Raw genomic sequence first — 27,294 nt, 5'->3', positions numbered from 1 at the left:
GTTCTTTTGTCGGTTGGTTTGTCTTGTTTTTGTTTTTTTTCTAAAGGAACAGAGATTGCCTTTAAAACGTAGTGAAACTCAGTGAATGGAGAAGAAATGCTAGCTCATTTATGTTCCAAATGATAATTTAATTAATAAAGTACCATTTGTGGACTGTATATCCCCACCATCCAGAGACAGAAAAATCCCGTTTGCCTACACTGTGGAGACTGTACATCCAGGTATTTGGAGCCCTGAGCTAGGTTGCCTGCCAAACACGGTGACTTGGGTTACAATAAACCCTGTTTGTGTCCCATTGTTTGCCACTGGGGAACAGCCACCAATAAGTCTAACTCACCACAGTCTGATCCTTTCATGGGGAATGCACACATACAAGAAATGAGAGTTGTTTCTAAAATCTATTGCCACCCAGAATTGTTGAGGTGGTTTTTTTCTCTTTCTTTTCCAAACAGGATAATTACTTCTGACCAACCCCATACACTTTAATTAAAGTAACTGCAGCTCAACAGCAAGTTACTTACAACTGTACATAGAAAGAGCTCTAAAAGCTTCAGCCACTGATAAGCATCTCACTTAGATGGCTCATAATTGCTGCCAGCATCCCTCGATTGTGTTTACCACTAATTCCATACAAAGGCAGCAATGCTGCAATTGCAGGGCACAGGAAATTGCATCATTTTCCTTTTTCTTTTTTTCCTTTTTTTCTTCCTTTTTCTTTTCCTTTTTTTTCTTTTCTTTTCTTTCTTCTTCTTCTTCTTTTTTTTTTTTCTTTTTGCTGGTTTTCTTTCTGGCCAATTTAAAATTTGTCAAAGTCGGTCTTCTTCTGGATCACTGCCCTTTGATATTTCGCGCACTCCATTTGCCACAAACAAGCCGCAGGGCCGCAGTTCATGCTGACTCTAGCAGAAGCAGAGAGAGCTCCATTTATCTTACACTGCCTGCTGAATTCCTACTCATTAACTAGGGGTTCACTGCCTCTTTTTAACCCCCCAGTGGCTGTTATCCCTTCAGAGTAACTGGGTGGTAGGGAGAGGGATCCTCTCTCCGTTTGCAGAAGGACTGGATGGTTAGGGGTGTGGGGATGAAGCTTCTTTCTCTTCAGGGAAAGTGATGTCGCTCCCACCTTCAACCAGCACCTTTTAACTTTTGAAGCACATGAAGGGGAGAGGGAGGAGACTCCCAAGTGATAGCCATTTAATCATTTGTTACAAATCATCTCATTATCAATTTCCTATCTGCATTGGAGAAAACCATATTTATTTAACCTTGACCAAGATGGCACTTGAAGCAGGACCCTTAGTCTGCTAAATGTGAAGCAGGCTCTGGCCTAGGGCAGCTTGGGGACAGGAGCAGTGGACTTGGAAGAAGAATAACTAACTGCGAGTCTTGTAAATTATTTAACTTCTCCGAACATCACTTTTTCCAACCATAAAGTGGAGTTCACACCTCTGCCTCGCTAATTTGAGGAGCAGATGAGTACGCATTTACTTCGTTGCATCATTATCTTTCTGTCTTAATCATTAGAAAAAGCAGATGGCCATGTTTGGTATCCAGCATTCTCTGTGGCTCAGTCCCACATGTGGAAATAGGAAAGAAACAGAAGTATAGTCCTGTCTCTCAGGGATATCCGACACGGGCAGCTGTCTCTGCGACAAAACGGGTCAGCCTGGATATAACGGGACATATTATGAACCTGGTTCCTTTGGGGTTCATAATGATTCTAGCTCTTTTAGCAATGCCTAGAACCAAACTACCAAAATTCTTTTTCACAAAGTAGGTGAAAATTGTCTCTTTTTTCAGATTGGGAAATTGAGGCCAAAAAAGTGAATAATCTAACATACAAAATAAATAAAAGTACACCAGAGCCCAGAATGGAATTCTCATTCCCTGTGTTCTCCACTTCTCAGGATTTCTTCAGATTTTTCCTCAGCTGAATACTGAGCCTAAAATAAACAAGAATTCTTTCCCATTGTAATCTAAAGCCAATTCCACAGAGAAAATCTGATTTAGGAGAAAGCCTGTAGGAGTGGATGTTATCTTGTGTTCCCGTTCTCTCCCCAAATCTGCCTCTTTACTGGGGAGCTCACTCACAGATCACTCAGACAAAGCAGCGCACAACTGATCGACTGTGTTCAAAAACATAATTATTCCAGGCGCGGTGGCACACGCCTGTAATCCCAGCACTTTGGGAGGACAAGGCGGGCAGATCACCTGAGGTTGGGAGTTCGAGACCAGCCTGACCAACATGGAGAAACCCCGTCTCTACTAAAAATACAAAATTAGCCGAGCATGGTGGTGCATGTCTGTAGTCCCAGCTACTCAGGAGGCTGAGGCAGGAGAATCGCTTGAACCCGGGAGGTGGAGGTTGCAGTGAGCCGAGATCGCACCATTGCACTCCAGCCTGGGCAAGAAGAGCAAAACCCTGTCAAAAAAAAAAATCATAATTACTATTTATTTTCTAAGAATGAGTAATATTTAACTTGGAGCAGCTAACTTCATCTCTTCTAGAACTTTCATTTTTTTTAATGGCCTTTTGTCATCTTACATGGTTAGTTTGGGTGGAAAGATGGTGAATTACTAGTTTGCAGGTCTGTGATTATAACAGAAAATATGTAAATAGTACCTACACTGATTCCTAATAGAAGTAAAGGGAAGAATTACCTCAGAAAGAAAAGTGAACAAAGCCCACGCTGCAGTCTTGCATTGCTGAATCTGTTCTGACCCTGATTCACAGAACCAGGGCTTGGTATAGTCATTTCAAGAATTACTTCCTACCATTTGGTTGCCTTAAGGAAATTAAATTTCTTCTCTGGAAATGGAGCCGCAGCCCTCCCAGGCCTTTTTGTCTCTTTCTGATATCCTTCTACTGCCTCACAAGGCCAGGAGCAGGGAGAGTGGCTGTGGAGCGGGATGGCCTTGCTAGCCTGGCCTCTTGAGTGCTGTGACCTGACGTCCTCTCCTGGATCCTTCCTCTCCTTTTGTGTTCAGAGAGAAATCAATTTAGATGGAGAGAGAACTGTCCAGCTCAAGTGTGAAGCAATTGTAAGTTCCCCACTGTCCCTCTCTCTCAATACGAAGAGCACCTGGGCAAAGGAGCCACTTAGGGGAACTTGTTCTTGGTCGTGGCCCTGTTCCCAGGCAGCTGGCAGCCAGCCACACAGCACCGCCGCCCACACAGAACATGCCCTGCCTGCTTGCCACAGTCTGCCTGCCTGCCACAGGGAGCAGCAGCATGGACTGAGCACTGCTGATGGCCCTCGCCTAGTCCTTCTAGGCCTGCCCACACCCACCATGCCTTCAGGGTCAAGGTTGCCCCAGGTGCAGAGATATGGAGCATTGTGGTGGCGGGTGAGGGTGAGGATAAATTCCCGTCTGTAAATATCTTCAGGAATGCCTTCCTCCCAAGCCTTCTCTTTAGCAGCCAGAATGACAGGAAAAGGACTGTTCCCTGGGCTAAGGGGACTTACGGGTTAAGCTGCTTTTCTGGCAGAGGTGATCAGAGTATCTGAGTTGTGTTTTTCCAACTCTTGTGTCTATCTTCAGGAGGCTGAAAGCTGAAAAGAGACAGTTGATTGAGGCAGAAAGTATGTCTTTGCCTGGAAAGTTAAGACTAGGAAAGAGCTGGGCGCGATGGCTCAAGCCTGTAATCCCAGCACTTTGGGAGGCCGAGACGGGCGGATCACGAGGTCAGGAAATCGAGACCATCCTGGCTAACGCAGTGAAACCCCGTCTCTACTAAGAAATACAAAAAACTAGCCAGGCGAGGTGGCGGATGCCTGTAGTCCCAGCTACTCGGGAGGCTGAGGCAGGAGAATGGCGTAAACCCGGGAAGCGGAGCTTGCAGTGAGCTGAGATCCGGCCACTGCCCTCCAGCCCGGGCGACAGAGCGAGACTCTGTCTCAAAAAAAAAAAAAAAAAAAGTAGGAAAGAAAGAAGTTCTGATACGCATGCCTTAGTGAGTGGCTTTTCACCTCTCACCTGTTGAACTTGGAGTGTCCTCACTGACACTACGGCCACTGTGTCCTTTGCAGTAAGGAGGCTGATGAGAAATAACACGAGGCTTTCTATCACGAAGGTAGATATGGGATCTTGCCTCCTCTCCTGTTAGCAGTAGCTGAAAACCTACCCCTCACACTGATTCAGAAGCTATTTGACTTGAAGTTTAGTGCAATAGTGACAACATTTTCTGAGAAGAGAAAGGGGTCATTTTAGTTTGATCCTTTAATCTCATTGTATTTATAAAAGCACCTGGCCTTGCCTCCCCTAAGGAAGCAGTGATTCACAATTCTGTTTGGCCAGAGGGACCTGGCAGGCATTTAGTTAAAAGGATTCCCCAAGAGAAAGCTGTCATCAGAATGTATCTTGGTCCCAAATGACCAGATCCCTGTATCCTGACCTGCCAGACATAGGGAGAGCAAATTGGGGAAGGAAAATAATGAAGACTGCAGAGGCATATTTCTACCAGAAAAATTCAGAGAATTATATGCTGTTTCCTGACCTTTTTTATATGGATATGTCTGCCTGGAAACACAGGGACAGGGCTGATCGGGGAGCAGTATTTTTTTTTTTTTATTCCTGTTTGGAAATCTCTGGGTTTTCTATTAATATAATTTTTAAAAATATGAACAGTAGAGCACTAACACTGTTGCAAGGAACTTTAGGGTTAAACATCCCCTGAGAGGATTGCTGTTAAAATCAATATGCAAATGTGGGTGTATTTAGATAGGTATGGCCCCCTTTGAAGAAAAGCAGATATATGAAAATGGGATTTTAAAAAAAGCTAGATACATTGGGAGAAATTATTCCCATTACAAAAGGATTATTTGCCTTACCAAAGGATTCACTGCAGGGTTCCTCATAAAATAGCTCCCTTAAGGCATTTAAAACAGGATCTGATTTACGCAGTTTTTCAAGAATGCTTTTGTGTAAAGAAAGGCACACCTGTTATGGATATAGAAATAGTTTTGCAGGATTTTTTTTTTTTACCCTATCTTAGTATCTTTATAGAAAAATTTCTTTCAACATAGAAAATGTGATTACATAGATCTTTTAAACAACTACTTGTGTTTGTACTTCTGAATCTTAATAAGATTCCAGTCTTTTTTATGCTGATTTTTCAGTCTCAAGGTTGAGGGATGGGAGTATGTTTTAATATCTGAGATATTCAGGAGCTCTCTGGGGAGGGTGGTCTGGTTCTTATCTCTAGCATCAGAAGTATTGAACCAATCAAAGCAAGTTTGTTTCCCTCCCTCCCTCCCTCCCTTCCTTTTCTTTCTTTCTTTCCTTTTCTTTTTTTTATTTCTGTCTTTTTCTTTTTCTTTCTTTCTTTCTTTTTCTTTCTTTCCTTTCTTTCTTTCTCTTTCTTTCTTTCTCTTTCTCTCTTTTTCCTTCCTCCCTTCCTCCCTCCCTCCCTCCCTTCCTTTTCTTTCTTTCTTTCCTTTTCTTTTATTTCTGTCTTTTTCTTTTTCTTTCTTTCCTTTCTTTCTTTCTCTTTCTTTCTTTCTCTCTTTCTCTCTTTTTCCTTCCTCCCTCCCTCCCTCCCTCCCTCCCTTTCTTCCTTCCTTCTTTCTTTCTTTCTTTCTTTTTCTTTCTCTCTTTCTTTTCAGACAGAGTTTTGCTCTTGTTGCCCAGGCTGGAGTACAGCGGCACAATCACGGCTCACCACAACCTCTGCCTCCTGGGTTCAAATGGTTCTCCTGCCTCAGCCTCCTGAGGAGCTGGGATTACAGGCATGCACCACCACGCCCAGCTAATTTTGTATTTTTAGCAGAGACGTGGTTCCTTCATGTTGGTCATGCTGGTCTTGAAGTCCCGACTTCAGGTGATCTGCCTGCCTGGCCTCCTGAAGTGTTGGGATTACAGGCGTGAGCCACCACACCCAGCGCAAATTGCTTTCTTAAGTAAAGAAAGAAGGGCCCATCAACGTTAAAATTGGATTTAAATTTACATAGGCTTCTTAGTATAACTGTTTGTTTTTGTTTTCGTTTTGTTTTTGAGATGGAGCCTCACACTGTCGCCTGGGCTGGAGTGCAGTGGTGCGATCTTGGCTCACTGCAACCTCTGCCTCCCAGGTTCAAGCGATTTTCCTGCCTCAGCCTCCCAAGTAGCTGAGATTACAGGCACCTGCCACCAAGTATAACTTTTTTGAAAGTTGAGAATGTTTTTTAAAACCCTTTAATATCACATTCTTTCATAAAACATTTTCCCTATTTGCCAGACTGGGATTGTTGTTACATAAATGAGGAACGCAACTCAGAAAAGGAAAAAGATTTCTGCAAGGTCACCTGGAGACTTTGGCTGAGCGAGAATTTTTAGTCTACGAGTCTGATTTTTATTCCAAGCTTTGAAGATGTCACCTCCCCCAAATCCTGCTTTTATGATGTAGTTTGTTCATACACAGACTAGGACTGGCCTTCTCCTGGCCTATTTCAGTGGTATGGCTGGGCAAAAAAATACCTCCTGCTGCAGAAATCAGCTATTTCCTCTGGGAGTTTCTCTTTAGCCTTTTTTTTTTTTTTTTTTTTTGGTCAGAGACAGATTCTCACTCTGTCCGCCAGCCTGGAGTTCAGTGTCATCATCATAGCTCATTACACCTCGACCTGCCAGGCTCAAGCAATTCTCCTACCTCAGCCTCCCAAGTAGCTAGGACTACAGGCATGCACCACCACATTCAGCTAATTTTTAAATATTTATAGAGATAGAATTTCCCTGTGTTGCCTGGGCTGGTCTCAAACTCCTGGCCTCAAGCAATCCTTCCCACCTTGGCCTCTCAAAGTACTGACATTACAGGCATGACCCACCGTGTCCAGCCTCTCTTCACCTTTGATACCATGGAGGAGAAATGTGGCTTTTCATTGTATCCTGGCTCCAGGGAACACCTGATAGCTGTGGATACTTTCAAGTCAATTTGAACTGCTTTGTTTAAGGAGCATGGGCTCTTAAACCAGATTATCTAGTCCAAAATCACAACTCCACTATTTCCTAGCTTTGTGGTCTTGGGTGAGTTACTTTTTTGTGCCTCAGTTTCCTCATCTTGTCTTTTAGGATTGTTGTAAGGATTAAATGAGATGAAAAGTACTTTAACAGTACCAGCACACAGTAACATCTCAATACTTAGCTCTTCTTATTTGATCAGTGATATTTCATCTCTGTTTAACTCTTTAAAATTTTTAATTAGAAGTGTGCATTTTTAGGATTTCATGGGGACTTATTTTTTAAGAGACAAGGTCACCCTCTTTCACCTAAGCCAAACTTGTCCAGCCTGTGGCCTGTAGGCCACGTGTGGCCCAACACAAATTTGTAAGCTTTCTTAAAACATTATGAGATTTTTTTACAGTTTTTTTCCCTAGCTCATTGGCTATCATTAGTGTTAGCGTATTTTATGTGTGGCCCAAGATAATAATTCTTCTTCCAATGTGGCCCAAGGAAGCCAAAAGGTTGGACACTCCTGACCTAGGCTGGAGCGCAGCAGCACAATCATGGTTCACCACAGCCTTGAACTCCCAGGCTCCAGCGATCCTCCTCCCTCAGCGGCCAGGGCATCTCTGGGACTACAGGCACGCTTCACCATGCCTGGCTAATTCTGGGGGCATGGGGGAGGAAAGACAGAGTCTCGCTTTTTTGCCCAGGCTGGCACCCTGGGCTCAAGCCATCCTCCTACCTTGGCCTCCCAAAGTTCTGGTATTACAGGTGTGAGCTACCACACTTGGCATGTGTGTGTGTGTGTTTGTAGAGACAGGGTCTTGCTTTGTTGTCCAGGCTGATCTTGAACTCCTGGCTTCAGGCAGTGCTCCCAACTTGCATAGGGACTTTTTATTTTGGATAGGAAAGGATGGGAGCACCTACCTTTTTACTCCAGCCCAGCCATTTCCTAATGTAGAATTCTAGAAAAGAATGACTTTTCTCTCTGTAGCATATTCTTAAACACACTCACACACGTGTACACACCAACTTGCTTTCCTAAAAACCCGAGGCCCTGCAATCTGGCTAGAAAAGAAAGAAAACCATTTCAAGATATTTAATTGTACAGGGAGCTTACAGGATTGATCGAGGGCTTAGCTTTTTACAATAGTCCAGTGAATAAGAAATGCTCCTGACAAACGATCAATGATAGGATAATCACTCTTTATCCCCCTCCTCATTCTTACCTTCTTTCTTTCAGGAGAACAGGGTTCAGAAGTCAAAAATCTTTATAGACGCCGCTTTTAAATTAAGCAGAAAATAGACATTGACATATTTGTTAATCTCCTCTAAATCATTACCAGGGCTGGCTGCTTTGCTGTACAAGGGGAGAGGGGCCCTCAGTGTGCAACACATGGATATAACTGGCTTAACAACAGCCTTTTATTTTTAGAAAATAAAATTTAAAAAATATTTTTTTCCCCTAAAACAAAGCACACAAATCTTTGACCTTCACATGAGCATTTATAAACACATATATTTTCCACTTCAGTCTTTTCCTTGCTTTGACGCTTTTTTGAGGGGGGTCTTGAACTATAATCAGAGGCATTACTGAAGGAATCAAACAAGGCAGGCTTTGGAGGAATGCCCTGTGATCTTCCTAGTCTCAGGAGGGCCAGAGCATTACAGGCGTTTATTTTGTTGTTCTTTCAAAGCTCTAGAGTAGCTTGATTGAGAGGGTAAGACCCAGAAACCAGCATCCTCCGTCCTTCCAACCTGGCGAAGCCAAAGCCTGGTTTCTGAAACACTGTCCTCAGCCCATAGCTACTCCCTCTTCTGCAGCCAGTTCTTAACTCCTTGCGAACAACAAACCAACTCTCCAGCTGGTTTCCCTATAGTGGCCACTGCAGGATATCTACTTACCAGCCTTCAGTACCATTTAACGTAGAAGAACACAGGCTTTGGAGAGAGCCAGACCCAAGTGTAAATCCTGACTTTCCCACTTAAGAGCTGGATGCAGCCAGGTGCGGTGGCTCACGCCTGTAATCCCAGCACTTTTGGAGGCCAAGGCAAGCAGATCACCTGAGGTCAGTTTGAGACCAGTCTGGCCAACGTGGTGAAACCACATCTCTACTAACAATACAAAAATTAGCCGGGCGTGGTGATGGGCACTTGTAATCCCAGCTACTTGGGAAGCTGAGGCAGAAGAATCACTGGAACTCAGGGGGCGGAGGTTGTAGTGAGCCGAGATCGCGCCACTGCACTCCAACCTGAGCGACAGAGCAAGACTCCATCTCAAAAAAAAAAAGAGAGCTGGATGCCATTGGGGAGGTCCCTTTACATTTCAGGGCTGTGGTTTTCTTACCTGTGAAATAGATACCCTGGCATAAAGTTGAGTTGTCATAAGGATTAGAGATCACATACCTGAAGCAACTGGGAAAGCACTCAGTAACACTGAAGTATTCAGCTTGGCAGCAATGTTAACAGCTGACCAGATGTAGGTGTGTAAATCTGAATTGTGCTTGGTGATTAAGAGCTATGTGATCCTGAAAGATTTGAGTACAATGCCTGGTACACAGTAAATGCTCAATAAATGGTGTGTTATGTATATGTGCATTCAGTCCTGTCAGTGATCTTGCCATCCCTTTGCTCCCAGCAGGGCTGTGACTTTACCTATTGTTGCATTAGTTCTTGAACTCACAGTAACAAGAGAAGCAATTCTTACATCTTAGGCCTGCCTAAGGAAATTGCATCTCAATGGGAGCTATTGGAGACATTGTCCTGGTCTTAGTTATGGAATTGGGACTAAGATAGAACCTTTATCAGCCAGGAGCCCACCATCATCACTTAGCCTTTCAGAAATTAAAGGGACACTACTACTGAAGCACTTGTCTTCTGCCCAAGTAAGCAAGAAAGGACAGCTAACAGTCTTCAAAAGCTTTGTGACCTTGGTAAGTCGCGTAAATTCTCAGCGCCTCAGTCTCCTCACCTGTAAAATGGGAATAATAAGAATACCAGTCTCCTAAGGTTATTGTGATAATAAATTAACAGATATAAAGCACTTAGAATGGTGCCCAGTACCCTATAAATATTAGCTTTGGTTATTGATTATATGCATTGGAGAGCCAGGAATAAGTTTTCTTTTCCAGCTTGCCTAATTTTTAAAACTTTTCATTTGATAAGAATTTCACAAAAAAGTTACAAGATTAATTCAATGCTTTTTTCCTCAAATTCACCTACTGTTAATATCCCATTGCTTCATTATTTCTGCATATTCACATGTGTACATGTATTTATTCTCTCTTGCTCCACACACATATGCATTTTCTTTTTTTTTTTTTTTTTTTGAGACGGAGTCTCGCTCTGTCACCTAAGCTGGAGTGCAGTGGCCGGATCTCAGCTCACTGCAAGCTCCGCCTCCCGGGTTCACGCCATTCTCCTGCCTCAGCCTCCCGAGTAGCTGGGACTACAGGCGCCCGCCACCTCGCCCGGCTAGTTTTTGTATTTTTAGTAGAGACGGGGGTTCACCGTGTTAGCCAGGATGGTCTCGATTTCCTGACCTTGTGATCTGCCCGCATCGGCCTCCCAAAGTGCTGGGGTTACAGGCTTGAGCCACCGTGCCCGGCCACACATGCATTTTCTTTGAGCCGTTTGAGAGAGTAATCTGTGGACCTCTTGTCTGTATTTTTATTTTATTTATTTATTTATTTATTTTGTTGAGACAGAGTCTCACTCCATTGCCCAGGTTGGAGTGCAGTGGCGCAATCTTGACTCACTGCAAACTCCTTCCCAGGTTCAAGCAATTCTCATGCCTCAGCCTCCTGAGTAGCTGGGATTGCAGGCATGTGCCACTATGCTCTGCTAATTTTTGTATTTTTAGGAGAGACAAGGTCTTGTCATGTTGGCCAGGCTGGTCTCAAACTCCTGGCCTCAAGTAACCCACCTACCTCAGCCTCCCAGTGTGCTGGGATTATAGGTGTGAGCCACCGCGCCCAGCCCTCCTGCTTCTTTATTCATAAATATTAGTGTGTATTTCTAAGGACACAGACTTTCTCCTACATAACCACAATTATCAAAATCAAGAACCGTAAACACTGATACTACTAATTCATGATTCATATTAATAAAATTTTACCAATTGTCTCAATGTCCTTTTTAGCTTTTTTTTTTTTTTTTGAGGGGTCGGTCTGATATCTGATCTAATGAGCACATATTGAAATTGTCAAGTTTTTTTTTTGTTTTTTTTGAGATGGAGTCTCGCTGTGTCGCCCAGGCTGGAGTGCAGTGGCCGGATCTCGGCTCACTGCAAGCTCTACCTCCCGGGTTTACGCCATTCTCCTGCCTCAGCCTCCCGAGTAGCTGGGACTACAGGCGCCCGTCACCTCGCCTGGCTAGTTTTTTGTACTTTTTAGTAGAGACGGGGGTTTCACCGTGTTAGCCAGGATGGTCTCGATCTCCTGACCTCGTGATCCGCCCGCCTCGGCCTCCCAAAGTGCTGGGATTACAGGCTTGAGCCACCGCGCCTGGCCCATTGTCAAGTATTTTTAATCTCCTTTAATCTGAACTGATTCTTCGGCCTTTCTTTGTTTTTCACGTTTTTGAAGAGTGAGCCACTTTTTTGTAGCACGTTTCCTCAGTTTGGGTTTGTGGTTAGATTCCGATTCTGCTTTTTGGGCAGGACTGTTGTGGAAGTCACGTTCTGTCCTTCTCAGGATGTCGTCAGGAGTCACAGTATCAGTCTGTCCTATTGATGGTAATTTAATTACTTGTTTAAGGTGTTGTTCACTAGGTTAATCCACTATAAAGTTACCATTTTCCCCTTTGTAATTAATAAGTGATTTGTAAGGAATATTTTAAGACTTTGTGAATATTCTGTTTCTTATCAAACTTTCACCCACTGGCTTTGACATCCATTGATGATTCTTGGCAGAGTAATTTACTGTGATGCTTGTAAAACAGTGATTTTTCTAATTCCATCATTTCCTCTACACTTACTGTTCTTCTGCTGGAAGACAAAGTGTTCCCTTTCCCTTCTCCCTCATGTAATTACTTATAGGAGGGTGAACTGGTAGATTCTAGTTTCATTCCACAAATACCCTGTCTGGTGATAAATATCATTATTTATTTTAGTGCTCATTGTCCCAGATCTGGCCAGTGGGAACACATTCAAAACTGGCTCCTGCATTTTTCTAACATGTCTCAATCATTTTTTGAGGGCTTCCTTGTTTTTTGTCACAATATAGCCCAGGTTCATCTGATGTTTTCCCTGCCTCAACCCTAGAATCAGCTATTTCTCCAGGGAATCTTGGTTTCTTTCTATGGAGAAGGGAAAACAATTGCTTCCCTGCCAAGGGTGTTCTGAGAATGTCTCATCTCCAAAGACACCAGCCAGTCCTCGATCCCTCAGCCCTCCTGCCATCAGCCCTCCAGGCAGATCTACACTAGAATGTCATCCGTTAGTATGGGGCCCTGTGCGTTCATGCTGTTCAGATGTTTTGGAGGGAACACTGCTGAGGCGCCGGGGCCTACAGCAGCACATCAGTGGCACCTTCGTCACAGTTTTAAAATGGTGATGAGCTTAAAAAAAGAGGTAGAGTTGGGCATCCAAAAAAACTTATAAAAATGGAACTTAAGTACTATAGTTACATCCCTCCTCTGTTAACCTGTGTTTATGTATAATACTTACTGCTCAGTCAGCAGCCCAAGGCTGTTTATGGCATATGATTCATAGTGGTGTATAAAACAAGGCCTGTTCCCAGACAGGCATGCTTGAAATAGACCTTCGTCTTCTGCATCCTATCACCTGTGCTCATGTATTTATTTGTCAGCTTTGGTGACAAAGCACTTCAGGTTGTCCCTAACACCAGAGGTTGTCACCTATTGCTCCTTCAGCTAGACTTACTCCTCCTTACTAGGCAGGCAGCTAAATTTTCAGTATTGATTGCAGATCCCATTCTGAAAGTAATTAGGAAGAAAAGCACACCATAGCAACACCTCTACTGGGACGCTATTGATTGGGGGAGGGGTCCCTCCTTGTTACAAGGAATTCCAAAGTCTCCTGTCTGTTGAGTCAGAGTACCGTGTGCAGTGATCCAAATGAGGTTTGCTGACTGCCTTTCTCTTTTTACATCCTCCTTCTCCTTTAGCCCAAGAAGTAGAATGTCTTTGTCACTCTGGTCAGGGATTGGCTCTGGCAGTAGCAGCCCAGGCGGGAGACCACAGGTTAACCCACTGAGCTGACACAAGACATGAGGATCTGGCTCTGATTAGATTGAGTTCTGCTAATTAGAGGTTAAGAGTATATAAACCTGAGATTAGAAGCCATGAAGTACTATGGCTTGTAACTTTAGGAGGTATTCAGGTCCTTGCCAAGTTTGGCAGATAACTTGCATGTACACAGGGAAACAGGAGCTGAGCTACTAGTTTGTGCTTGGAGCTTAGGGGTGCTCTCACCACATCCCACGTATGGAGTAGCCCAGCTGCTTTGATGTTGGTCAGCAGGGATGGGCATGGTGTCGGCGTGCAAGTACTGGCCTCAGGAAGGGAGGAGTCTGGGTAGTGTCAGCAAGATGCTGCAGGCCTCTAGGTCGCTACTTGCACCTTCTCAGGGACAGGCATGGGAGAGGGACTGCCATCTGCCTTCACACTTGTGACTGCCACAGGGAAAAGAGGGCATGTGGGCTTCCTGTGGCAAGATAAAGGCAGGTCTGGCATCTTGTAGGGCCCTGTTAATCAGCAAAGAGCAGAGAAGACGATGGGGAGCCAGGCCACAGAGGGAAGAGGGGGCAGGCTCATGAGCTTCCTGTGATTGTGGCTGCTTCTGTGCGGAGAGATTCCTGGTCATTACAGAGTGTGACGGCCATGTTTATCTAATTGCAGGGACCCCGGAGCTAAGCACAGCTGAACGGAAGGAGTTGGAGAACAAGTTGAAGGAGCGGGAGGAATTCCTAATTCCCATTTACCATCAGGTAGCCGTGCAGTTTGCTGACTTGCACGACACACCAGGCCGGATGCAGGAGAAGGGTGTTATTAGCGTAAGTACAATGGTTGCCACTTCTCCTGACTTGTCAGAGACCCACATGTTAGCAAGTATATGTGTGTGTTGCACACAGGCTCACAAGCAGGGAGCTATGAGGACCAAATTAAAACAACTCCTGCAGATCAAAACATTTTCAATATTTTTTAGATTTTCGCTTTTTCTGTAACTGTTATCATCCTAAAACAATGTATAATTTAGGTTTCCATTAATTCCTCAGGAGGCAAGCTGCATTTTACTGGTGGAAAACTGAGTCACATGTGCCTTCATTTGTGATGGGTCCTCAGGATGTGGGTTACTATAGGGTTAAGGTTCCTGCAGCAGCTAATTCATAATTGATCTGCAAGTTGTTTGATCCATCTTCTCAAAACCAATTTCTCCTTGTCTGGTTATCTGGGAACTCACAGCCTCTTCCCCAGAATATCTCAGCCATGTGTGGGATCAGCATTAGCCGGGCCCATGGCTGTGCACAGTGCTACAGAGAGCAGGGCATGTGGGCTGCAGTTCTGCCCTGGGGAACATCTGGGAGTGCTAGGAGTTTACAGCCAGCTCTTGGGTCTGTGAAGGGCTTGCCTGGAGAATCAGTTTTTATGCCTGTGGGTTTCCCTCCAGACTGAGCATTAAGCAGGAATTAGGACCGGGCTGACTAAGCTTATTCTTCTCTGCATGTAGGATATCCTGGATTGGAAAACATCCCGTACCTTCTTCTACTGGCGGCTGAGGCGTCTCCTGCTGGAGGACCTGGTCAAGAAGAAAATCCACAATGCCAACCCTGAGCTGACTGACGGGCAGATTCAAGCCATGTTAAGGCGCTGGTTTGTGGAAGTGGAAGGAACAGTGAAGGTAGGTGGGATACTCAGAGAAGCCTCTTTGCTGAGTTCCTCGCACCACCTGAGGGCTGCAAGGCTGGCCACCAAAGAGTCCACAGTCCTCTAAGGGCAGGAGTGGAAGGGAAGCATAGAGATCCAAGCTGTTTCCTCCCCTAGCTACTCCCCGTAACATGTCATGTCATGACATCTTGTTAGAAGAGGTGGTAGGGCATATGTTGCAGCTTATGCAATCACTCAGCAGACCTTTTTGAACACTTGCCGTGTACTAGACACTGTATTTGGTTCTGGGGGCATGGCAGTGAAAGAGGCAGATGTTGTTCCTATCCACATAGAACTCACCATCTAGAGGGGGAGACAGATAAGAGGTCATGCACAGCAGTGAGGCCCATGCTAAACACAGCAAAGGGCACAGTCAGGGCACAACGAGAGGACACTTGACCCTCTCTGGGAAGGATGGGGGAGGTCTAAGAAGCCTTGTGGAGTAAGTGATATCTCAGCAGAGGCTGGAAAACAAAGCAGAAATGAACCAGAGGAAAAGGCTGGATTTGGGGGCTGTCAGGGCTTAGGAGGAATATTCCTGCAGAAGGAATAGCATCTCCTGCTGGAGGACCTGGTCATCTAAGCCACGAGAGTAAGAGTAACATGCATCGAAGGAACATCCTGCAGCTGTTTCAGGGCAGCTCAGAGACTGGGTGCTTGGTAGGAAGAAGGGGCAGGGGCATGATCACACAGGGCCATGTAAGCTGTCAGGGAGTTTGGACTTTGTCCTGAGGCCTGTGGGAAACCACTCAGGTATTTTAAGCAGTGGAGTGACATGCTCTGAATTCTGTTTTAGAAAGACCACTCAGGGGGCTGTGTGGAGGAGGGAACTGGAGGGGCCAAGAGCAGAAGCCCAACAGGATGTGATCGGCAGGAGATGCAATGACTGGAACTGAAGAGCTGCCTATTTCCAATCAGAGGTGGAAGGAAGTGTCCACCCTTATGCAGGGAAAGGGATCTATGAAGCTGGCATTTTCTTGGGGTGATCTCACAGAGAGGGCTCGTGACCTAGAGCAGTAACCCCACTGAGGTGGTGTCCCTGGTGCTCTAGCCTCCGTGTTGGGGATGGGGTGGGTCTCAGGCCAGGATGACCTAGCAAGAGCACCAGCGTTTGCCCCGGGAATAGTGGGCTGCATAAGACAGTCCATGGGAGAGGATGGGAAGAAAAAGTTGGAACTTTTATTTCTGTTTATTTTTGCTAACAAAAAGAAATTAACATTTATTAGTAATTAATATATGGATTAGTCATTTACATCATATATGCATTTTTATCAGAAAATTGGTAGTATGTGCTCAAAATATATCTGTCTGCCTCGTCGCTATATGTGATCACAAACGCTCAGTGACTACCAGGTTAGAGCACTGATGGAGGGCCGGGTGGCTGGTGGTGGCTTGAAGGGTCCTGGCCCACAAAGAGGGGCCCTCTGGCCTCCGCCTAGAAAGTGTTGTTTGAAGCCTCTACTCATCGTTCTCAAGGAGGAACTCCAAGATTTGCTGTCAGTTTTAAAGGCAGTGAATTGGGGTGCTTCTAGGATTCACCTTTGTATGAAGTCTGCCCATTTTTTTACGACCGAAAACCTTCTTTGGATAAATATTTCATATGTGCAGTGGGGGAGCACAGCCTTCTCTGACATTTGGTTCAGGTTAAGGTCAGGCTGTGGCATCATAATTGAGTGAGACAATTTTGTCAGTGACTACTGGCAGCTTCTAGTGGAAGTTGGCATTGAAAGTCAGGCAAGTGTAAAATAAGAGGTTGTTCTCCAGTTAAGAGTGGCCGGCTAGGTAAATGGAGTGTGTGTGTGTGTGGCCAGGAGAGGTCTGCACTGCCTCCCTACCACATTAGTCACTAATGGACGTGTCCAGCCTCAGTAGGCACAAGGATGAGGAGAAGGAATAGTTTCCCTCCAAGCATGAAGCAAGTAGATAGGCCCTTCAGCTTTTCCCTAGCATCCTGCTCCCAAGGGTACAGAGCGTCTGAAGAAATAGGTCATTGCCATCTCAGTGGAGAGAACAGTTGACCACGTGTGTACAAGCTCCTGGCTGGAACTGAAGTATAGAAGAGAACTCCAGCCCCATAGCTCAGGAAGAGGCTGCCTAGGCACTGGGAGCCAACTATGCCGAGCATTGAGGCCATTTCCCTTGTGCCCGTGTACAAAAGGCAGCATTCTCCTGAGCGCTCTGAGAGGAAAGCTGAGGACTGAACATGAGGACGGGTGATCCTAGGATGTCAGGGCATGTGGCTTTGAAACCTCCTTCTATATTCTGCAGGCTCAGCAGAACCTAGTTTAGTGTGGGGTGGGTGATAAAATCTGCAGCGCCCTTGAGAGAAGAAAGGGTTGCAGTGTTCAAAAGCCATCTGTGTGCCTCTGAAGGAGTGATATAGAATCTGCTTGCTGTTTGGAAATGGTTTTTGTTGTTGTTGTTGTTGTTGTTGTTTTTGGTTCTTCAAACAATGATAGATACTGTGTGTTGTGTTTCTCAAGCGCAAAGACTGGCTGACTCTAGACCCTGGCTTTGCACCAGGAAGTGACCCTCTAATCCTTGTTGTGGTTGGTTACTGGTAAGAAAAGACATTTCATGATAAGCATCTATTAGCCATGCCGTGTGTTCTTTTTGTTCCCGGAGAGTTTGTTTTCTTAATCTTAATCCTGAAAACAGAGATTCTGGGACAGAACATTGAAGACACGGTGATGTTATATAACTGAGCACTATAATTCTTTTGTTTCCCTTCGAGATACCTGTTACCATGAGTTATGGGAGTCTGTTTGAATCCACTGGGACGATCCTACTCTAGGAAATAGTAGGATTTATGGTTCATAGTTTCACTGCAGGCAGAAGCAAAGCATCACTACAGCTCCTTGATGAAAATAACAAGAATAGTAGTTTAAATTGGGTCATAAGAACATGGCACACATTTATATCCTGGGCATGATTTCTCACTTGATTCTTAGATCCAAAATTTGAAGTATGTGGTTTTTCAAACAGGCTGATTGATTTATTTTTTCCCAAACCCCAACAGTAGAAATTGAAATTAGGACTCTGCATGGAACAATGAGAATGTGGGTTTTGAAATCTCATAAACTTTGGGATCCCAGCTTTGTCATTTACTGACATGTGCATATTATATGTCTCCATTTCCTCATCTGTAAAATGGGGGTAATGTTTATGTCATGGGGTTCAGTGATTTTAAATAACATGATGAGTAAAGTATGGAGCATTAAGTCAGATGTGGTGACTCACGTCTGTAATCCCAGTGCTTTGGGAAGCTGAAGTGGGAGGGAGGATCACTTGAGGCCAGGAGTTTGAGACCAGCCTGGATAACAAAGCAAGACCCTGTCTTCACAAAAAATTTTAAAATTTGCTCGGTGTCCTGGCACACACCTGTAGTCCTAGCTCCTCAGGTGGCTGAGGCAGGAGCATCGCTTGGGCAAAGGAGTTTGAGGTTATAGTGAGTTTTGATGGCGCCACTGCACCCCAGCCTGGGCAAGAGAGTGAGACCCTGTCTCCAAAAAGAGAAAGTATGGAACACAATGTCTGGCTCAGTAGACATTCAAAATATGCTAGTTTCCCCTCCTCCATGTTAGAAGGTAAAAAAATAATAATAGCAACACAGACCAAGTCAAAGATGTACAGCTGATTGACCTCAGTGGAAAGGGTGCTGACTCCGGAGCACAGTGGGTGCTCAGACGCTCTTTGGTTTGGCATGCTCTCATGTTCCCACAGCCTGATGCCATGGTGCATTCTTACTGTTCACACAGCTACCCATCGCTCCTATTCTGGATTTCCAAGTGAAACGAATGCTCAACGGAGGCCCCTGCGAGGATCATAGAGGAAAAAGCACTATTGATAGGGTCGCTTATTTCCACTGCCCTCAAAACCTGGCCTCAGGCTACTGATGAATAAGTCTCATACACCAAACTTCTCACACAGGGCCAGGCAGGGAGGAGGTAAGGTAGAACCTGGAAAGCATTGCTTGGCCCTGCTATGGGCCTGGAGCTGAGATGGGATTGGCTCACAGGAACTTGGTTCACAGGGGTCTGGTGGCCACCCTAGCCCACATGTCCTTTGGCTATTGTACTCTAAAGCCTCTGGAAAAAAAATCACATCCTTTCTTGGGCTTCTGTTGGATAGGGCTTAGCCTTGTAAGTATAGGTGTATTGAAAAATGTCTTTCCAAAATAGGCATATTCCTTGGGATGTGTATGCCATCCCTACTCCCATCAGGCTGCATGTTTCCCAGAAGTGGGAGGAGCCTCCCTAGCTGGAGGTGTCTCCAAGCAGCTCCCAAGGTGAGTTATTAGTAGGGCATAGTTATCAGGGCTCACATCCATCAGGTTGTACCCTGGTCACTCCCTGGCCCTGCTGAACCATTGTCTAAGGAGGACTTAACAGCTATCCGATATGTTAGAAATGAAACTTTCCAAACAGATCATTTAGATGTTGTGAGATAGACTAATTACTACATAACATTAGTGAGGCTGACTAGTGCCTGAGATACTTATCCGCTGATGCAGAGAGAAAGTGTCTGTTGAACATTCATTGGAGGACAGGCCACTGTTGTGATACAGAATTATTGATATTTTGTTGGTAAAATGTTCTGATACAGATGGATATGCAGACAGGTGGCAAATGGGCCCAGGCCTGTCATAATGTTAGCAGCCTAGCATATCACACTTTTTTTTTTTTTTTTTTTTGAGACAGAGTCTCGCTCTGTCGCCCAGGCTGGAGTGCAGTGGCCGGATCTCAGCTCACTGCAAGCTCCACCTCCCGGGTTTAAGCCATTCTCCTGCCTCAGCCTCCCGAGTAGCTGGGGCTACAGGCGCCCGCCACCTCGCCTGGCTAGTTTTTTGTATTTTTTAGTAGAGACGAGGTTTCACCGTGTTAGCCAGGAGGGTCTCGATCTCCTGACCTCGTGATCCGCCCGTCTCGGCCTCCCAAAGTGCTGGGATTACAGGCTTGAGCCACCGCGCCCGGCCACATATCACACTTGTTTAAAGTCCATGCTGGAACACTAGGAATGACTGGCCACACCTTCTTTCCTTTTTTTTTTTTTTTTGGTCTCACTTTGTTGCCCAGGCTGCTGGAGTGTACTGGTATATGATGACTCACTTTCAGCCTCAATCTCCTGGGCTCAGGTGATCCTCCCTTCCCACCTCAGCCTCCCAAGTAGCTGGGACTATAGGCACACACCACCCCACCTGGCTGATTTTTTGTAGAGATGGGGTTTTGTCATGTTGCCCAGGCTAGTCTGAATCTCCTGGACTCAAGCAATTCCCTACCTCAGCATCCCAAATTGCTGGGATAACAGGTGTAAGCCACTGTGCCGGGCCCATTTTCATAATTTTAAGGAGGGAAATAATAATGGCTTCTTCCTGGGAATAAGGGTGGCTTATCCTTCTGGATGACTGGAATTAATGAGTCTTACAACTGTTCTAAAAGAGCAAACAAGAAACTGTAGGCTCTGGCTGGGCACAGTGGCACATGCCTGTAATCCTAGCACTTTGGGAGGCCAAGGCAGGGGAACTGCTTGAGCCCAGGAGTTCAAGACCAGCCTGGGCAACATGATGAGACCCTGTTTCTACCAAAAAAAGTTTTGCGGGGCATGGTGGGGCATGCCTGTAATCCTAGCTATTCAGGATGCTGATGCAGGAGAATCACGTGAGCCCAGGAGTTTCGGGCTGCAATGAGCTGTGATCATGCCACTGTACTCCAGCCCTGGCAACAGAAGGGGAGACCCTGTCTGGAAAAAAAACAAAAGCAAAAACCTGTAAACTCCATAACCCAGTGGGAGCTTGCTTTTCCCAGTTATAGCAAATTAGCTGACAACAGTATAGTAACCCTCCCAGGTCTGTTGAGAAAATCCAGTGGCACTCTGCGTACTGAAGTTTATTTTTGCTAAACATGCAGTTGATTAGAACTTAAGGTCCCTTTGCTTCGTGTACTCTAGGCTGTCACGTGCTGGGGCTTGGCTTGGTCACTGTCACCCAGTGGTACTTGGCTCAGACAGCAGGTGTTTTATATAGGGCCCATATTTTCAAGCAACTGTAAAACTTGGAATGCGTTGCCCTAATCCTGTCTGGGAACTTTTCAAAATGTTTAACTTAAACACCTAGCCTACTCTGTGGCTGCAGGAGGAGAAGGCAGAAGAGTTTTCTCTGGAGGGTAGCTGGCTTTCCAGCGTAGTGTCTGAGCATCGTTGGAAGCAGGCATCTCGTTAGCTAATACATTACACCAATCAAGGAGAGTTATCTTAAGCCACAATTAATCTGCTCCCTGGCATATGTTGATAGGAAAGCATCATGCTGTTTCTTAATTAAAAGCAAACGGATTAAAAATGATTAATAAGAGTATTAAATATTCTCCTAAACTAAAGGCTTTGGGATTCTTGGGTAAATCTAAAAATCTTGGGCGTTTTTTTTTTTTCCATTCTGAAATCCAAGAAGCATTTATTGTTTTATCTCTTCCTCCCCGCCACCGCAATCTTCCTAAGTAGGGGAATGTGTAGAAGTCCTGAAACCATGGCGCAGAAGAGTAGATTGCCAATGATGGAAATGGAAATGTTGAAATTTAGGTGGCGACGTTTAGGAGTCCAGGGAGACCCATCCCTATGTGGGGCGTGCAGCAAGCTGGGTCGCAAGAGTGGGTTAAAAGCATGTTATGGGAAACGCAGTGCCGCCTTCTCCCTCGTGGGTAGGGGCTGGCATGACGCTTCCTTTCCTTAGGCAGAAAACACTTTCTCAAGGCAGTGCGGCCTTGAGACACGCTGGGAGTCCTAACCCAGGCACAGAGAGGAGAGGCTCGCTCCGGTTTGCACTGACAGGGCCACACACTCCAGCAGAAGAATTGCTGATCTGCTTATCAGTGATTACAAACAGAACTGGGCACATTTGAGTCAGAAAAAGAAACGGACAAAGAACTAGAAGAGACGTACTGCTGGTCTTTAGTTCCGGGAAGCCTTCATCCTTCCAATGTAAAGAACTTAATTTTTAGAAACAGAGAAGTCAATGAAATGACATACATCAAATAACCAGTCACAACTAAGTCGGCAGCTAAGTTAGAGACAGGAAGTGAGAGTCTGAAAAGAAACCATTATATTTGAAGGCACGAGATAGTTAGAACATAGGCTAGTGCTCAGTTTTGTACTGCTTGAGGCCTGTTGTGATGAAAACATTTCCTCTGCAGCCCAGTAGTCACAGCTGTGGCTTTGGTGACCTTGCCTGTATACAGGCTTCCTGTAGCCACGTCTCAAGCCTCAAAGCCTCAGAGTCCCTAGCGCACCCACCTATTAAATTACAGCACCAAACTCATTGTCATTCTGACTTTGACTTCGTTAGTGATAACAGAGAAGGATAGCGCACCTTTAAATGACGAGCTTTGTGTTTAATTACCCAAACAAAATGACATAAATATGAATGAGCCCTAATTGTGGTACTTGGTTTTCCGGAAACCATTAACAAAACGATTCCTAAATGATTTGTAAAGAAAATGAGAGGAGAAGAGAGCAAGGAGAAGGCTATTAGGCTTCTAACACACTCCTGAATTATTATGTAGTCAACCACCTAGGAAATACTCAGCTAAATGATCTTGAAAAGGAGGTGAGAGGTGGTTTGTTGAGATTTTCAGGGTTATGGACATCTTGATCCTTTTGAATACTCTCTTAGGTAATAAAATGGGGCTTAGGTTTCTGACCTGGTCGCTCTACCCTGGCAACAAGACTTCCCCTCCCATCAGTCCTCCGTCCGTGCCTCGTTGAAAGACAGTGGGCTCTATTTCAGGAGACTTCATCCATCCAGTGACTGCCAGGCCTCACTGGGGCTAAAGACTTATACTTTAGGCATTGTGTCTCAGCTCCTCTGAAAGCAAAACACTAAATAAACAGCCTCACCTTCTCAATCGCACTTTACTAAGTAGTTTGGGCTTTTAACTGGTTCTCTCAAATCTGTCAGGTTATTGAATTCGCTTAGCCTTTGTCAAATAGGTCGGTCCCCAGAGTCTGACAGGACAGAGTCAGGGTGTGAGCACCGGAGTGCTCGGGAGAGCCCCGTGGAAGCTTCAGGTGTACACGTGTGTCCATAAACGAAGAGAAGGAGAAGGGGCACAGCTCCTGCCTTGAGGCCTACTTCCTCCTCCTGCACAGTGCCAACAGTGAAGGAGAATCATGGACACGGAGCACGCTTTTGGAGTAAGAACTCCAGATCCTGAACAGTCAGGATGTCCAGGCCTGGCCTGAGCGCTGGTGTTTGACCAAGAGTCATCTGTTTGCAGGCCTATGTTTGGGACAATAATAAGGATCTGGCGGAGTGGCTAGAAAAACAGCTGACAGAGGAGGATGGCGTTCACTCGGTAATAGAGGAAAACATCAAATGCATCAGCAGAGACTACGTCCTCAAGCAAATCCGCAGGTGAGACCAATGTGGGGAACTCCACTAGAGAAGGAGGGCTAATTTCTTTGGAATAAAAAGTTTCCGAACAAATAATGAGATGATCGCAGAAACCTTGCGCTCTCTGCAGTCTCTTGCTGTTTGAGACAGCTGTAGTTGACCCACAGGTACAGATATGGCCCCAAAGCCCAATTCTTTTTCAGCTACTGCTCCCCAGGGGCACTTAATAAACTGGGCTAGATGAAGGCTTAGTTCACTATGCTCACCTCTTAGCTCTGAATGCTGATACTCAAACCGGACGAATGACTCTGGGAGGAAAGCCTCCTCTAGCCAAGAGTCAGCTGTATTCTTCTAGAGGCTTCCGTCTGCTCCATAGGATGGGTGGTAGAGACTGCAGGGGCATTTTTATAAAACTTTATTTGGAAACATTTCACTTACACGCCTATGTATAATATCTGCACTCAGATTTACCTGTTAACATTTTCTTCTCCTTGCTATATCACTTGTGAGTGTGCCTGTCCTCTCTCCTCTATGCATATACATTTTTCCTCTTTCTGAACTACTTAAGGGTGTTACATATATCATGGCCTTTACTCCCAAATATTTCAGTGTGCATTTGCTGAGAATAGGGATACTTTTATATAACCATCATAAAATGATCCACTTTTGTAAATTTAACATTGATTAAAAACTTTTAGCTTATATCTACCATCTGTAGAACACTGCTCATTTTGAGTTTGTCTGCTGTCTCCCCACGATGAGATGCAGGTGAGGCGCTCTGGCCAGCACCTTCACAGGGCACCACATATGGGGGCACGTGCTGTTCATCTGCTCCTCATGTTAATTTCATCCCCTGGTCGAGACATTGCTCCATTTCTCTACCGTATAATTACTGATTTCCCCCCTTGCACCTAATAAGTAGTCTGTGGGAAGACATTTTAAGGCCATGCAAGTATCTTGCTTTCATCAAAATTTCCCTCTGGAGAGTCTCGCCTGGTATGGTCTTTACAATGAGCTTGCAAAATGATAACTTTCCAACTCCAGTACACCCTCCACAATTACCAGTCACCACTCAGTCCTCACTCCTGCTGATTCATTTATATATTCCTTATTGGTATGGACTCATGAAGTTGTTTTTTACTGATTTATAATTCATTACTGGGCTTATTTTGATGCCCCAGTTGCTGTCTTTGTGACATGCCCCCATTGTTTTTGTTTTGGGTTTAATTCCTTTTTCAACATAACAAACCGTTTTGGGTTTGTCTTGCCTACCTTGGCTGGATATTTGTAATGTAGGGAAACAAATAAGGTGAGGCAGTGCCTAAAATGTCTGCAGTGGACGGTGCACACGTTTACTGGGCAGTTCTTTAGCTGTCCTGATCTAGACACCTCTGCCTCTCTTTTCTTCACCATTCCCAATCTTCCTCTCCAGCTTGGTCCAGGCCAATCCAGAGGTTGCCATGGATTCCATCATCCATATGACCCAGCATATATCACCTACTCAGCGAGCAGAAGTTGTACGGATCCTCTCCACAATGGACTCCCCTTCCACGTAGGAAGAGCTTCCTGCCTGTCCCTGCCCTGTCTCTGGAGAAAAGGGCTAGAGCTGCCTTTTACAACTGCAACCACTGTAATGAGAAGGCACAGGAGACCCAGCACTGGAGTCAAAGTGGCATTTGACTTCCTCCCAAGTGTTTCAGGTTACGCATGACATCCTGGGATGTAAGATCACAGAACCCCTCCAGCCCACCAGTCATACCTACCCCATTCAGTATTTATTACCCCAGCCAAGCCTAGTCCTCCACTCCCTACACAGGACTAGAAGGCAATGAAAGGTACAAACATGTGCCATGAGGTCTTACTACCCCAAGCAGGGCTGCCCTCCTGTCCTGACAGCCCCTTGGCTCCCAGCATGGGGAAGCGTGAGGAGCTGGAGTTGCCAGGCAGCAGCACCTCTCACCCCTGGCCCCATGAGCCGCAGCCACAGGCAGCAGAGGAGGGCTAAGGAGAGGGGGAAGCCTCAAGTCCATTGTTTATTACCCTGACTCTTAGCCCAGCACACAGTAGGCACTGGAGAGGAATGATTCCCAGTTTAACCACACCATGGTACCTTTTATGACGAAAAATTAGAGCATGAAGTCTACCACAAGCTCCATAGGAACTCAAAGATGAGGGCAAAACTGTGAGCCAAGAAGCAGAGAAAGAAACTAGACTCAGTTATTCTTGATTTAGGGGACTCCAACCTTGGGTTCAGTCTCTGAGGACAGAGGGAAAGGTAGTTGGCCTCTCACCTGCATGTTACTGCTGGGCTAGCTGTTGCATGTGGCTGGGAGCGGCAAGGCCCCAGTGCGTGAGGGGCCCCAGCAGTTCCACAGGCGGTGAAGCCTGAGTTGGCAGAGGAGGAGCCAGAGAGAACTCTTTCTGCACTGGTGGAAACTAGGTACTTACGTCATGTGGAGGGCCAGCCACATAGTCTGTTTTGAGGACTTGGAAAGTTGTTGCTATGAAGCCTGGAGCTTGGATGGTTTTGAGAGGTTAATGGTGCCTCCACAGTCACTCTTCCCTAGTTCCAGGATTACCGTCCTAGCAGCTAACGTTTCTACTCTCTTCCCCAGAATGTAGACAGGCAGCAGATGTAGCAGGTCTCCCCACAGTTCTGAAAGGACCCTGGTGACAGCTACGCCCTCAGCACCAGGAGCTGGCCTTCCCGATGAGGGAGGCTTCCAGGAAACACAGAATCCACATGATCTTAAGATTCTTTACAACTCAGTCATGGTGCTGCTGTCCTCCAGGCTTACTGGCCCCTCCTGACCAGCATTGGGGGCTTCCTCAGGTGGTGGAGAGCGTTTACTTTCAACAACTAGTTTATTCAAGAAAAGAACTTACTGATTCCCCTGTTCCTAAAGTAAGAGTGGCAGGTGATCAGGGCTGGTGTAGCATCCGGTTCCTTTAGAGCAGCTAATTGCATTTGTCACTGACGGCCAAGGAGGAAATCACTAAGGCGTTTGAGAAGCACTAAGGGTATGAACGCTCTTGGACGAGCTACGGTTCTGAGCCTTAACCCTGTAGTTCGCACACAAGAGTGGAGCTCCACCTCCCCTTCTTCGGGAGGAATCTGTGCAGATGGATTGGCTGAACTGAATGGTTCTGGGTTGCAGGTGGGTACTATATGGCTGGGTATGGAGCGGACTGCCCCCAGGAGTCAGAGCCTCAGCCTGGCTGCCCTGGTGGAAGGTGTGGGTGTTCAACACCTTCAGAGAAGGGCATAAAGTGGTGGGGGACGATTCTCAGTCCAGGAAAATGCATTGACCATTGCTGGCTATTTGCTTGCCTACTAAGAATTGGATTCATTTTGACCAGATTCTTCTTCTACGCTTTTTTGCAATAAATCAAATCCCACATATCTACAAGTGGTATGAAGTCCTGCACCTCCCAGGAGGCCTGTCCAGGCATCTCTTCAGAGGCAGGGTGGGTTACACTCCTTTACCTCCCCTCTCCCCACCAAATTATGACACAAATGAGTATGTTTCCTCTCTAGAACCCTGTAATGCCTCCTCCCCGATCCCCAGAGCTCCTCACTGTCGGTCTTACCCTGGACAAGGATTTTTAAGTCAGAGCCACAGAACATGAGCAATCTGACAGTCCTACAGCCCCTCACACATGCAAGGCTACTCAGGCAGGAGGAATATAAATGATGGATATTGACCAAGACCTGCTTGGACGGGGACTGCCATATTATCTGTTCTCTTTGTTCACAAAACAGCCGTCATTTGTCTCAGAATTTGATGGACACATACCGTGATGAGCAGGAGCTTCAGATGCACTCTTTACACATTTTGTTGAAATAAACCTCTACATTTGTAGAAGAGTTACAGTTTGTCATTTCAATCCAGGCCCAGCCACCTCATCTCTTGTTCTGCTTTCAGCAGGGGCTCAGTGTGCGGCAAGCCCCGCCATGGCCCTGTAACACCTAACACCCTTTGTCTCCTGAACGTGCATAAAGATGATGGCTAGGCAGCAAAAAGCTGGCCTTGGCCAGCCCTGTCTTACTGGCTGAATCAAGGTCAAATTCTGAAAGGCTACAAATGCTTGGGAACCCCATGGCACAG

General features: G+C 45.7%; 1 protein-coding gene across 5 annotated transcripts in view; it reads left to right on the top strand.

The window, feature by feature from the left end:
- The window catches only part of ACACA (acetyl-CoA carboxylase alpha), a 338,866-nt gene extending 311,813 nt beyond the window's left edge, over positions 1-27,053 (top strand). For all 5 annotated transcript variants that reach the window (XM_033183814.1, XM_033183815.1, XM_033183813.1 and 2 more), the window contains 4 exons: positions 13,780-13,934; positions 14,609-14,779; positions 23,070-23,206; positions 24,618-27,053. In XM_033183814.1, the coding sequence (XP_033039705.1) occupies positions 13,780-13,934; positions 14,609-14,779; positions 23,070-23,206; positions 24,618-24,741 (587 nt within the window). In that variant the 3' untranslated portion in view covers positions 24,742-27,053. The remainder of the gene's footprint in view (positions 1-13,779; positions 13,935-14,608; positions 14,780-23,069; positions 23,207-24,617) is intronic.
- Positions 27,054-27,294: the final 241 nt, after the last annotated feature.

The sequence above is a fragment of the Trachypithecus francoisi genome, unplaced genomic scaffold (assembly GCF_009764315.1).
Source record: "Trachypithecus francoisi isolate TF-2019V2 unplaced genomic scaffold, Tfra_2.0 Lachesis_group20, whole genome shotgun sequence".
NCBI classification, from domain to species: domain Eukaryota; kingdom Metazoa; phylum Chordata; class Mammalia; order Primates; family Cercopithecidae; genus Trachypithecus; species Trachypithecus francoisi.
This window is presented reverse-complemented; position numbering and strand designations above follow the sequence as displayed.